This window comes from Brachyhypopomus gauderio, chromosome 12 (assembly GCF_052324685.1).
Source record: "Brachyhypopomus gauderio isolate BG-103 chromosome 12, BGAUD_0.2, whole genome shotgun sequence".
In the NCBI taxonomy this organism is placed as follows: Eukaryota; Metazoa; Chordata; class Actinopteri; order Gymnotiformes; family Hypopomidae; genus Brachyhypopomus; species Brachyhypopomus gauderio.
The window spans coordinates 15,429,759-15,443,329 of NC_135222.1; the positions used below are offsets into that span (position 1 = coordinate 15,429,759).

General features: G+C 42.6%; 1 protein-coding gene across 1 annotated transcript; it reads left to right on the forward strand.

Moving 5' to 3' along the window:
• The first annotated feature begins 5,830 nt into the window (after positions 1 to 5,830).
• atic (5-aminoimidazole-4-carboxamide ribonucleotide formyltransferase/IMP cyclohydrolase) lies at positions 5,831 to 13,174 on the forward strand. Its single transcript, XM_077023267.1, has 15 exons — positions 5,831 to 5,979; positions 6,395 to 6,521; positions 6,612 to 6,755; positions 7,145 to 7,233; positions 7,497 to 7,648; positions 8,887 to 9,043; positions 9,150 to 9,275; positions 9,758 to 9,865; positions 10,000 to 10,085; positions 10,547 to 10,636; positions 11,807 to 11,932; positions 12,037 to 12,129; positions 12,228 to 12,410; positions 12,511 to 12,666; positions 12,829 to 13,174. The coding sequence occupies exons 1-15, from the start codon at positions 5,964 to 5,966 to the stop codon at positions 12,946 to 12,948; spliced, it is 1,773 nt and encodes a 590-aa protein (XP_076879382.1). The 5' UTR covers positions 5,831 to 5,963; the 3' UTR covers positions 12,949 to 13,174.
• Positions 13,175 to 13,571: the final 397 nt, after the last annotated feature.

The following is a 13,571-nucleotide window of genomic DNA, read 5'->3' on the forward strand; positions in this document are numbered from 1 at the left end:
TTTTTTTTCAAATGTGTGCATTTTTGGCAACATACTGTCTACACAATGAGTGATATTTTACTGTTAGGTACTATATGGAATGTAATTAGACAAAAAAGGAGTCAGTAACAGTTTTGCAGTAAAGGGTATATTTTACTGTATTAGGGACATTACTGTAAATTGTGGCCTAACCCAAAAATATAATTACCATAATTGTAAACATAATTAGCCATGGTCCCATATGTGTAAAAATACACATATACAAAAAAGCCACACAAGGGGGAAAAAACAGAATACAAAACTGAACTGTCTTGTTATGTGTAATGTAAGTGGTCTTCAGCAGCTGTCCACATGTTTTCATCCTCATCACATCTGATGTTGGCCCTTGCCATGCAGCTGGGATAGAAAAGCTTGGTATGCCTTATTCACCCCTGGCAGTCTTCAGCTGAAATGTCTCTGCAGCCGGGATCCATTGCATCCAGGAGGGACATTTGGTCATGGGGCCGATGATCATACACCTTCCACCTCCAGACTGAAAAACGTTCCTTAGTGGGGTTGAGGAAAGGCGAGATGGGTGGGAGGAAAAGGGACATAACTCTTGGATGGTCTATAAACCAGTTTGTGATGACATGAGAATGACAGAATGCTACATTGTCCCATCACAAATGTCCTCGTGTTTCCTCCCACCTGTTCCATTTCTGCTTCTAGAACCAGTTGTTGGTAGAGTTCATTCAAAAACAAAAGAAGGTGGTCACCGGGACCAGTCTGGCATTTGTGAAGGACCAAACCAGCACTTGAGATTGCAGGAAAAATTGTTATATTTGTTCCTCTCTGAACCGGTACATTACTGTACTTCATTTTATTTCATTGATCTGTGCAAAAAATATGTATTACAGTAATGTATTACAGGCTGGTTTTCAGCTGCCTTTGTTTTTGCAGAACTTTGCATTTTATACAGTATATAAGGTTTTGAACCTTAGGGTTTCATTTTTGACATGCTGTGTGCAAGCAATTGTAAATAAGGCAAAAATGATCCAGAATTTTGTTATTGGATAACCTTGTGTGTATAGAAAATGTAAGGATGATAAAACATGTAAAACCACTGCAATTTGTGCAAAAACAACATGAATTGAACTAATAGTATAGCCACTGAAGACTGATGTTGTGTTCACTGTGTTTAGAGTTTTGAAAATGTGACTACAGATTTGACAAATGCATGTTAGCAGTCATCAAAAACTGTAAAACCATAACAGCTCATTAACATGCATGATACACCAAATGAAAACTTCATAAGATCTAGCCTACATGCTGGAAAAAATATATACTAAGTGTATGAAAGAGGCAAACAGTATGTCAAAACAGAAAAAATATGTATCTGCATAACGTGGTGCATAATGTAAGATACAATCTGTATTTTTTTAATACAACATGCATAAAGTCATGATCATAATTCATTCAAATGTAAACATTTTACAAAGTCATAATAAATATAGAACACAAATATAAAGCTATGAACATTCATAGGATGAACAATGTTTGGTAGAAAAGACAATGTATTATTTCTCATTAATATAAACAGAAATGCCATTTAGGATGTTTTATTTATTGTGATGTATGAAGCAACCTTAAATCCTCAAAATTAACAGAATATACATTTTATATACATATCTATATATTTTCTGCTCTGAACTTTTCCATGTGCAAACAGCCAAACTGAATAATTTCCAAGCTTCCTGTGTTGTTGTTTATATAGCTGACGATAGAGCCCATTCATTTACACATCACAGTAAGCATTTGCTGTGGTTTTCAGATATCAGTGCCACGTTTCTGGTGGCTTAGTGAAGACCAGATGAGTGTCTGAGAGGTTTCCTTTGCAGTTCATTTTCTTCTGTGGTTTCATGTCAGTGATGACGATGTATATCACCACCAGTCATCCCTGGCATTGATGAGGAGCATGACATTGCTCACAATTGTCCTTTATCTAACTAATATGTGAAGATTGGTTGTGCTTCCTGCCCCCCGTTTGTCTCTGTCACACAGTGACACCGATGTGTTCACTGTCTGATGGACCAAGAGCAGATGAGACTGGGAACCTTAATCAATAGAAGAGGAATAAAAACAGAACGCCATCACTGTACACACAGCAGTGACACCCCCCCCCCACACATTTCAAAGAGTTCAAACATGTGTTCTCTTATTAGCCAACTCTTCCATAACTATATAACTTCCATAACAACAAAATTAGCTGCTTGTGCTATTTTCAGACAAATCACTATATGCAAATGGAGGCTGTCTTCACAGTAATCACAATAAGTGACAATAAAGAGTGACTGGGGTCAGCGTGTGTCTGGGGGAGGAAGGGTAGGAGAGCGAGAGATGAGATAAAAGGATGAACGGGATGACAGGATATCTCTCCATCTTTTATTTTTCTCCTCCACACTCACTTTGTCAGCTTGAAATGACTGTCAGCGTCCTATTTCAGGAAAATTAAAGTGCTTTACGGTAAAGGTGTCACAGAAGGGTGTAGGGTGGGGGGCCTTCTGTGTGGGGGGGGGGGGGGGGACTTGCTTGGTATCAGGACACAGGAAGTAGTAATTCATGCATTGTGGACATTGCTTTGTCCAGTAGCACAAGATTTATTCACCCGTTAAGAGAAGGAGAGAAATAATAAGTGTGTAGTTGAATGTGTCAGAGAGAGAGAGTGTGAGAGAGAACTGTCTGCACATGTGTGTTTGTGTATATTGTTGTGTGTGCTATTGTGTTGTGTGTTTTGTTCTGTGGGTGTGTGTTGTACGTGTGGTTTAATGTTGTGTTTGGGTGTATTGTGTGTGGTTGAGTGTTATTGTGTGTGTGGGTGTGTGTTGTGTGTGTGTTCTGCTATGTTGGTGTGTGTGGGTGTGTGTTGTGTGTGTGTGTGTGTGTTCTGCTGTGTTGGTGTGTGATGGGTTGTGTGTGGGTGATTGTTGTTATGTTGTGTGTGTGTGTGTGTTGTTGCTGTAATTAATTACTGTTAGCGCATCCCAGCTCTTCTTCCTCCCTCTGACATGCTAATGGGTCTAAATTGATGAGGGCATCTCTGCTGCTCCCTCGTGGCAGCAGCCGTCGCTCACTCCAGCCTCGCGCCATCCGTCCCGCAGACCCAAGTCCTGCCTTGGCGCGTCCATGTGCCTCCTCACTGCAATCAGCTAATTCTCTTTCCCCAGCTCCCCCCCCCCCCGTCTGCCTTCACACTTAATCAGCTCTAATGAAGTCCTGATCCGCCAATTAGACCCAATCACAACAGGGCAGGGGATAAATATGGGGGGTGTCACTGGTCAGGCTGCCAGAAGTCAGAGTTATTAGCCTGATGCTAATATATTAGTGGTGGAGTTGGGCAAGGACAGAAGAAGGACTCCATGAATGGAAATGTACAGGAAATCACTGTAGCATTAGGCGAACACATTCTGTATATTGAACTGGCAGGTTATATTTATCTGTATTTATCATACTGAGAAATCTATACATTTGTGTACAGTATGATTAATAATCAAATTATATGGTTCAAACATATGAATTAATAATTTTGTTAAGTAAAATTACAATAAGTATGTTCATTTTAATGAATATTATTTGTTTATTTAAGTGAGCATTACTTATCCTTTGTTTCAGAGTGAGACGAAACCTGATCATAAAGAATCAGGTTTCTTAGAGAATTGAAGACCATTACTTAATGTATCCTTACTCTGATTAGCTGTGAAATATGAATGAATGTTCAATTTATATAGCGCCTTTCAATATACCCAAGGTCGCTTTACAACCTACAAATAGTCTACGTGTTACGTTCTTTTGGACGAACTAGCGAAAGAGAGCGGCTGTTCCCGGATGTTAAGGTTTACATCAGTCAATCAGACGCTCGTTTCAGATAAATCAATGATGAATTAACCTTTACAGTGTTCATTTGTATGACTACTCCACGTGTTAATTCCGCACTGGGGACTTTGCAGTGATCCCGGACTACAACAGACTTTTCACTTCTATCCACTGCGTATGCTGTAAACGACCTACACGTCTTAAGCGTTTGTGCTTCTGCATGACAGACCTGATGAACCGTATGCTAGAACTTGCATCGGAAATGTCCACTGTTGCACGTGTAACAAAGATAGCTCGAGATGCCTCGTTTTATTTCCGAAGCTTCTGCTTCGTTCTTCCAAAGTCACCTGCATGCTACAGAAGTTTCTGTCTTTTAATGCACGATTAATGGGTCCAGACAGGTTCATTTGATATTCATCCATCAACTCTTACAATTTTTTATGATTTTTATGAGTAATTGGAGGTGCTTGTGTATGTGCGCGCGCGTTGAAGTGAGCACGCGAGTGTTCCCATTCGCCGGTTTATACCACTTTCTTGCCCACCTCAGCGTTTTCTCGTCGTTACCGAAAGAGAGTTGTTATGCATTTAAAAGCATCAATAACAACCAACCTGTGTTGACCCTGACGCAAATAAAAAGTTATTGATTCACTCACCTTATTCCCGCGCGTAGACACCCATCCTCCAAATAAGACTTATTGTTGCCTCCATAGTACACTTTTATCTAATCACTTGGCAAAATATAAATAGGTAGACAGGAAAAAAATTAAATGCCCCTGGTGCAAACGAGTTGTGCTAGAAAAAAAAATGAGTGCTCACCTTTGAAGATGAAATTAGCCCAAAAGCCGTTGCAAATCAATGAAATCGATGCAATCAACTTAACTGACACGCACGGCGCGAATCGCCCAGTTGGGATCTCGCTCAATCTCCCGCCTCGTCTTAATTGCCCCCGAGAGCCACGTTTGCGCGTGCCATTTGTACACTTTAATTAAATTACAAAAGCAGACAGGTTTCCAAAACAGCATGAAAGTATTGGCTTGGCACGCGTCCAATAATTAAAACGACACCCCTCTTGATTACTGGAAAGCTCCTTAATGAACTCATTATGCATTTTAACCTAAACACTTTCCTCAATTATAGAGCTGGCAAATATGCATAGCCGCACCTCATGCTATATGAAACTGACAATCAAATGCGGGTTCAGTGCATTTATTTGACTGACCGGAAATAGATTTGAATAACAATAAGGCCTTCGGATGTTTGGTAGCCTGGAATGTAAAATAAACATTTGCTCAATTAGGTCAAATGGGGTTATGAAGAACCAAAAATATACTTTCTTAAGCGCATTTTCACGCTGATGAGGTATTGGCAGTATCCGATGCCAGACTCAAACTCATACGGAGTCACTAAGAGTCACTGCTCAAAAATACAGCTAAGCCGGTGTCTACCACTAAAAAAACAGTCAAACAGGTAGCACGGCGTGCTAGCTACACCAAGGTCAGGGTTTGGTTCCTAAGCTAATGGTTTACACCCCACACAATGTAATACTGATACCTACGCATGACTGCTCATTTGAAGCGTGTGTGTTGAATGTCATAAATATACATTACAGCTTGCGGAGGTTTTATGAATATTGAGGCCTAAAGCCTCTTTTCAGATCATGGCTTCTCACGTGGAGAAAGCGCCTTTGATGAACTCGCATGAACCGGACCAGGAAGATCACCTGTGCAAAGGTGCATTTATTGGGCGAAAAAAAATGTCCCAGACAAATGGCGCCCCTTGGTGGTAATAGTTCAGCCATAACGTAAACATTCATTTGGTTGATTTCAACAGCCCATCTATGCTGTTGTTCTTACATATTGGTTTGGATTCCCTGCTAGGCATATGCAATTGACTATAATACTAGTCCTATAAGTGGCTTATATTAATTTTAATAACTGCTCTAGAGAGTTCTTACACGGAATCAAGAAGTAGGCAGACTCAGTTGAAAACTACATTTCCCAGAATGCAATTAGCCGGATAATTTTTTTTCACCCCACGTGTTTTGATTTGTCGTACGGTGTCTCCCGCTGCAGATAAATCCTCATTGAGCGTGTTTTACAACTTCGTCTTGTCTGTAATTGGGCTTTCGCATTGCAATGGCTTCTGAGCTGGGTAAATCGTTCAGTTTTCTTTCTTTATGTCTTACATTGTGTCAATTTAAACTTTTCTGGTGTCAATAGTTTCGAAGTTAGCGGATGCGGACGTCCAAATGATATTATATTTCTTTGGAGATATCGTGTGTGTGAGACCTATTTAGAGTTTGTGGTTTCCACATCTGCTTTAGAGTCGGATGGCGGGAACATCTCGGCCACGTTGTCAAGAGCGAAGCTGTAGGTGCTTCGGTGCCATGGACGTTTATCTCATAATCTAACCTGACTCTCCCAGCTAACTTCACATTCGTAGCATCTTAGATATGTTCTTCACAGTAGACCTGCTGCAAGAGTTGTGTAAACATGCGTTTAGTGGGGTTTTAAAAAGCTTGTATCTGTTGTTGTCGCTTTTTGTTTTCTCCGCCTGTGCCCGGTAGCCGTCGTGAGCGTGTGGGATAAGACCGGGCTGCTGGAGTTCGCGGAGAGGCTGGTGTCACTCGGGCTGGGTCTGGTGGCGTCGGGCGGCACGGCCACAGCGCTGCGACACGCAGGCCTCTCCGTCAGGTATCACAACCGGATGAGGATACCAAAGCACACAGTTATTTACACCAAAAGAAATGCTCTAATCTTGGCTTTCTTCCTCTCCGTTGTCAGAGACGTGTCAGAGCTCACTGGATTCCCGGAGATGCTGGGCGGTAGGGTCAAGACCCTTCACCCTGCAGTCCACGGTGGTATTTTGGCCAGACATACTCCGTCTGACCAGGCTGACATGGAAAAGCTAGGCTTCAGTCTTGTGAGGTAAGACTGATGATCGTTCATGCAGCAAGACGCCAAAATGCTAGATAGATGAAAGAATGGTCGATGTTGAAAGTACAATCTCTGTATTGATCATCATGTGATGTCTGGCCGGAGGGGAAAAGTGACTGCTTCTTATTTGCTTAATCTGATCACCACAGTAATCTCATAATCAATCACTGTATTCTGTGCTTAATAGACAGAACAGATATTAACAGAAGTTTGATGTGTCAACTTGTGTTTATCTCAAAAAGGTTAAAGGCAATGGGGACTTTAACTATAGAATCTAATAGATTTTAAAGTCAATTCAGACAGTTTACCCATAACATCAGGTTAGTTGTAGTTAGTAGGCTAGCCTCATTTCCTGTTATCTTGCCTTCTCCTTTCTCCAGAGTGGTTGTGTGTAACCTTTATCCTTTTGTGAAGACAATCTCATCCCCAAATGTGACTGTGGCTGATGCAGTGGAACAGATCGACATCGGTACGTTTGGGAGCCGATTGGCTATCTGTTCCCATTAAGGCGTTGAATAGATCTTTGTGTTTTAGCTGATAAAGTGGGCCTGATGTTCTAATTCTATTGGCTCCTTCCAGAGTTGAATGTGTTGTGATGCAGGAGCTAGAACTCCATAGTTTGTTAGTGATTTCTATTGGCCATGTATAAACTGCCAGTTGTAGCATCAGGGTTCTTATCATGAGTCTTATCATGGTACTGATACAGAGAGCCTTTAACCCTTTCCTGTCCAGGGGGCGTCACTCTCCTTCGTGCTGCTGCCAAAAACCATGCCCGAGTGACTGTCATCTGTGACCCGTCCGACTACGAGATGGTAGCCAATGAAATGGAAACCGCCGACAATCGTGACAGCACCCTCGATACCCGCAAGGCTCTTGCTCTTAAGGTAACCATATCAACGGGTGCAAGTCTCCAGCTGGGCTGGAACTGCTACAGCTCTGTCCAACCTGCTTAACAAGGGTCCCACTTTGCCATATGGATTCATATTCGGGTGTAGGTTTCTGATGGAAAAGGACCCTAAATACCCTTTCTACCCACCTTATGAAAAGTGCTGTAGGTGTACAGTTGGAGATTCCTTCATTTGTTGGCATTCACAATATGTCTGCAATACAGTACAGCTCCTCACCGCTTGGCATAAGTGATTGCTAAGCAGAGGCATCTCTGGCAAGCTGTATTTAGGAAAAAGACCTAGCAACAACTACAGGAAAGCAGCTCTGGTTAGTGGCCTCAAAATGTAATTCTGAAATTTGGGTAAATGTGTCTAGGGAAAATCTTAATTTAATTCAAGTTGGGATTGGAAGCGAGTGAGTTCCAATATTTAGTTAAATCCTTTCCTCTTAGTTGGAGGTTAGAAGCTGTGGGCTGATTAAAAAAAAAAAGTTTTATTTGTTAATTATTTTAAAATGGTATAAATAATTTTTGGTAACGTAGATTTTTTTAAATGTAAATAACTAGTAACGTGTGTGTGACGCATCATTTACCTCATTGTACACTGCCTGTGTCTCAGTTGTGTTCAGATTTGTACCAATAGATTTCCTTAACTGTCATTGGTCAGTTTTATTTATTAATTTATTTTTGTCAGCTTGTTTGACGTGGCAATTGAACTGAATAGAGATGAACTTTGAATTGTACTTTGTGATCGACTTGTAGCCTGTTTTGCAGAACCTCATTGATCCCTGAAAGCTGCCACCATTGATAAACTCCATGTCCTCATCCACCTGGACTTTGCCCAGTGTCCCCAGTGTAATACTTTGTGTCTTGTATCTGTCCGTTTAGTGTGTTACACTTTGCATGTCCTCCTTTGACCTTTTTGAGGTGAACGACCTCTAGCAGAGAAGCTAGAACACACAACCATTAAAGACTGCAAAAACCCCTCTTGTGACCTTGAGAGATTTTCTGCGAGATGATAGTTGTGCTGAGGTTCTAACATTTAGTTTAACATGTTTAGTAAATACTTGTATTCACATGGTTTGAGAATTCTAGTTTTTTTTTCTTCTCCCTATTCAGGTTACAGTAGTAAGTCTCATCTGTTTCTCCTGTTGCTCATGGAGTATTCTGGCTCCCAGTTTTGGATTGTGTATAATTTACTCTCATGTGTCCCTGCACCCCACCTCACTCCTGCAGGCATTCACCCACACGGCCCAGTACGATGAGGCCATCGCCGATTACTTCCGTAGTCAGTACAGCCGTGGGGTGTCCCAGCTGCCACTGCGCTATGGCATGAACCCACACCAGGCTCCAGCACAGCTCTACACCTTGCGGCCCGCACTGCCGCTCACGGGTACACACATACACACACAATGTTGCACCAGAAAGCATCAAATGATCATTAAAAAAAATTTTGTACTGTGGTCAAATTATCTCTCTCTCTCTCTCATCTCTCTCAGTGTTAAATGGTTCTCCAGGTTTCATAAACCTATGTGATGCCCTGAATGGCTGGCAGTTGGTCAAAGAGCTGAAGCATGCTCTGGGGATGCCAGCTGCTACATCCTTTAAGCACGTCAGTCCAGCTGGTATGTGCATGCACGCGCACACACACACTTGCTAGCTGCAAGACTGCCTGGAACCCCTTCGTGTAGCCTTTAACCTTAACATACCTGTGTGTTCATGATCTCAGACAACTCTCCTTTGATTTCTCTGCTCCCTGCAGTGTGTGCATGAAACTAAACACCATTTAAATAACCAGAATAATTTTCGAATGACTTCTGTGATTTCTAAAATTGAAGACATGGAGTGCGAATGAAAGAAAATAGTTTATAATCCGGTTATTTATCAGTTCTAGGGGTGTCATGACATTTTAGAATATCTAAACTGTAGATATTCTATTCTGAATAGTTTTTCTCTTCACACTTTGCCTTACTGTGACATATTAAAAAAAAACAGCTGCTTTTTAATTTCCTCACTTAAGAGAAATGAGGTGTTGGTTCGAGGAGCCATAAGGGTGCTGTCGTGTTTGTCCACGTCTGTATTTGACGCTTTCTTGGCCATGTTGCAGGTGCTGCTGTTGGCGTCGCTTTGAGGGAAGAGGAGGCCAAGGTGTGCATGGTACATGACATGCTGAAGGACCTCACACCTCTTGCTACTGCCTACGCTAGAGCCAGAGGTACAGCACGCTTCACGTTCTTTTGGCACGTTTGTTCTTCACGTCTCAGCAGTTCAAGTGCAACTCGTCAGGAGTGATTGAGAAGCTGTGCAGTAGGAGGAACCTGTTGAGATGTTTTGGGACTGTCGTTTCAGGCGCTGACAGGATGTCTTCCTTTGGAGACTTCATTGCCCTTTCTGACCCTTGTGATGTTGCCACTGCCAAGATCATCTCAAGAGAGGTAGGTGGGTGTGAGTGCTGGGTGGAGCAACAGAGGTGGCCATTTTTACTCCTCATTAGACACCTTGGGTACCTGAACAGGAACAAAATCTTCTGTATAAGTGAGTGGTGTGGTTGACTGTATTCCAACAGTAAAACGACTACCACAACTTTTTGACATTAGGGAAAAGCAGCAGCTATAATCTTTTTGTGCTGATTATATCAAGGTAGTTGGAGCAGATTCCTAGAGAAGGAGCTGAAATCATCTGGCTTCATTGAGTTTGAGGGAGGAATTAAACAGAAAATAGACCTCTAGACCTCAGAGGGTTAAGAAGGGAATACAGGAGCGGGTCTAATTTAAAAAAGATCACGCAAGTCCTTTTCGTTTCTTCCATCCAGTAACGTTAGCATTGTATCCATTTAGCTGAAGCACAAGTTATGACTAAATGTTGCTTGATCGTTTGAACCACTTTCATCTTCCAGGTCTCAGATGGCATCATCGCCCCAGGATATGAGGACGAGGCTCTTCGCATCCTCTCCAAAAAGAAGAATGGAAACTACTGCGTCCTGCAGGTAGCGTCTCCTTTCACACACTTTCACTCTTCCGATCTCCCCTGATGCTTCAGCTCGACCACAATGAACAATACTGCAGATTTTGGCCAACTTGGTATGTTTATTGCAGGATGCATAGCTGCTAGTCAATTGGTGTCTGTCTACCTAGCATTTCCTACCATGTCTACCATGTGATGGTGATGAACAGCGCTGTTAATCAAATGAAGTCATGGAAGCACAGCCAACTGAATTGCTTCCATTGTCACTAGAAAGCACATTTCCAGTTCTTATCCTGAATAGATATGAAGCAACTTCTACTGTTGTTCAGAATGGAATGTTTTTCTAAATTCCATATCTAGATAGCAAATTCTATTGAAAATGTCTCCTCTTTAGTTGTTTTTAAGGGATGCACTGAATATTCGGGAACCAAAATTATTTGCCTGAAAATGGCCAAAAATCCATTTTTGGTGTTGGGCCATCTAATAATGAACATTGATGGTTTTTAATGATGTGATTGTTTTTCTATTTCCCAGCCGTAGACGTGAACCTGAGCGGGAGTTTTATTCCTTGGCTCTGGGGCTAAAGCTAAACGCTCTAGTGTAAAATTCCTACAATACATTCTTTTTTTTTTTTTTCTTACCAGAGCCGAAGTTTCCCAGATAATATTCGATTTCAAACATTCGATCCTAAAGTAACTAAAGAGTAAAGAAAACAGAGCTGAGCCACTGAGCTTATCGGCGTCTCTTTTATTAGGGTTTATTTTTATGTAGTGTTTATCCTTTATTGCAATCCTAGGAAGAGGTTAATTTTTGTAAAGAGGAATCTGCCACTTTGCCTGAAGAATTTAAATAGCTAAAGGACCACTGTTCATTTGTTGTGGGTTCATCCACTTTTTGTACTTTGCAATGCACTTTTTTTGTATGTTATGTTCTCTCAGCAGTACTAAGGTATTTTGGGGGACTAATGAATTAATTTTCTTGTTAATTATTGGTTATTGACCTTTTGTACTTTTACTGGGAGGATTTTTATCTGATTAGTTAAATAAATAATTTTAAATTGAATTTTCATTCACGTTGCTCTTCGTGTGAAAATAAACCCAGATGCTGATATGACTCTAGAAATAGTGCCTAACCTCATTAGCTGCACTAGCACTTGTGACTTCCTTTGACCTTTTGATCACACCCCTCTCAGATGGACCCAGCCTACGAGCCTGAGGAAGAGGAGGTCCGAGTGCTCTTCGGCTTGCGGCTTAAGCAGAAGAGGAACGGCGCGCTTATTGACGCAGGCGTCTTCGGGAACATAGTCTCCAAGGGCGCGGTACCGCCAGCACATGGCACCACTATTAGCGTGTGGCATTTGGTGGGTGTGGCCTATGCGGTTCAAAGCACACTGCCTCTGTCCCCTTCCCCGATTCCTGCTAGCTGCCGGAGAGGGCCCTGCGCGATCTCATCGTTGCCACTGTTGCAGTGAAGTACACACAGTCAAACTCTGTGTGCTACGCCAAGGATGGACAGGTAGGCAGACAGTCAACAAACATCAGAGCTGGCGAGTCGGCTGTGGTGGACGTTGCCATGTTTGGTGCTTGTTGCCATGTTTGGCCACGTGTGTGCAGGTCATTGGCATCGGGGCCGGGCAGCAGTCACGCATCCACTGCACGCGGCTGGCGGGAGACAAGGCCGATAACTGGTGGCTTCGCCAGCATCCCCGGGTCCTGGGCATGAAGTTCCGTGCTGGCGTCAAGCGTGCCGAAATGGCCAACGCCATCGACCAGTACGTTAGCGGCACCATCGGGGAGGTGAGTCACTGACTGCGCCGGCTTCAACAGAGCCAGGTTCCGGCGAGTTGGCTTTTTTGTTTTTTTTGTGCGTATCCGTTCTACCTTGTGTGTCTCTTAGGGCCCAGATCTGGTTGCTTGGACAGCCCTCTTCGAAGAGGTCCCTGAGCCTCTGTCGGAGATGGAGAGGAAGAACTGGCTGAGCTCCCAGCAGGCTGTAGCCCTCAGCTCTGACGCCTTCTTCCCTTTCCGAGACAATGTTGACCGTGCAAAACGGGTAAGACCTAGATTGTGGGGGGTTTTTTTATTTTTAAGTTTGTTAAACTTTCTGGTTAACCATTAAAGGACAGGAAAGCATTGGAAAGTTGGGCATGTGGTTGCTTATATTGGAGCTGGCGGTGTGTTTGTCATTGGTGTTTGTGGGCTTCCCTCTTTCCAGAGTGGCGTTGAGTACATCGCAGCCCCATCTGGCTCCACCGCTGATGAGGTGGTTACCAATGCTTGCAATGAGCTAGGCATCACTCTCGTGCACACCAACCTGCGTCTGTTCCACCACTGAACACCATCCTTCCTCCCACATACTCAGTCCCATGTCTAACCCTTGCCGCCTTCCTGAATCTGGACCAATTTGTGTCTGCTGTATCAGTCAACGTGCTCTTAAATTCTGTTTACCTCCACTAATGTCTTGCCTTGTCTCTGCCCGTCTGTTACATCTAAGCTCTCTGACTTCTGGGAAAGGCACTGCCTTGTTTGTCATTGCTGCTGCAACTAAAGAATGAAACATGTTTTGTGTGTGTGGCCTCATCTTTGAACAAGGCTCAGACATACATTCTCACAAGAAGCATAAATTATTGGTGTCTCATTTTAAATTGTGTGCTCACCTGCCCACAGGCATGAATGATTTCTCTTACTTATTACCAGGAGGATATTACTAGTTTAAGGTATTTTAGCCTGTAAATATGAGCAAACCTGGCAGGATTTTGGCTTTGTACAAACTCAATAAGGCCATAATGTTCTTTTGTAAAACTTTTATCAAAAACGGGAAGTTGACAGTAGTGAAGACTCTGCACCTACAGTACAAACAAAAGTACTCTCTTGCTCGTGTTTAGAAATGACAGTCCGAGAACCAAGGGGAACACACAAGTAAACAAATTCTACAAATTACCAAAATCAAGAGTCATA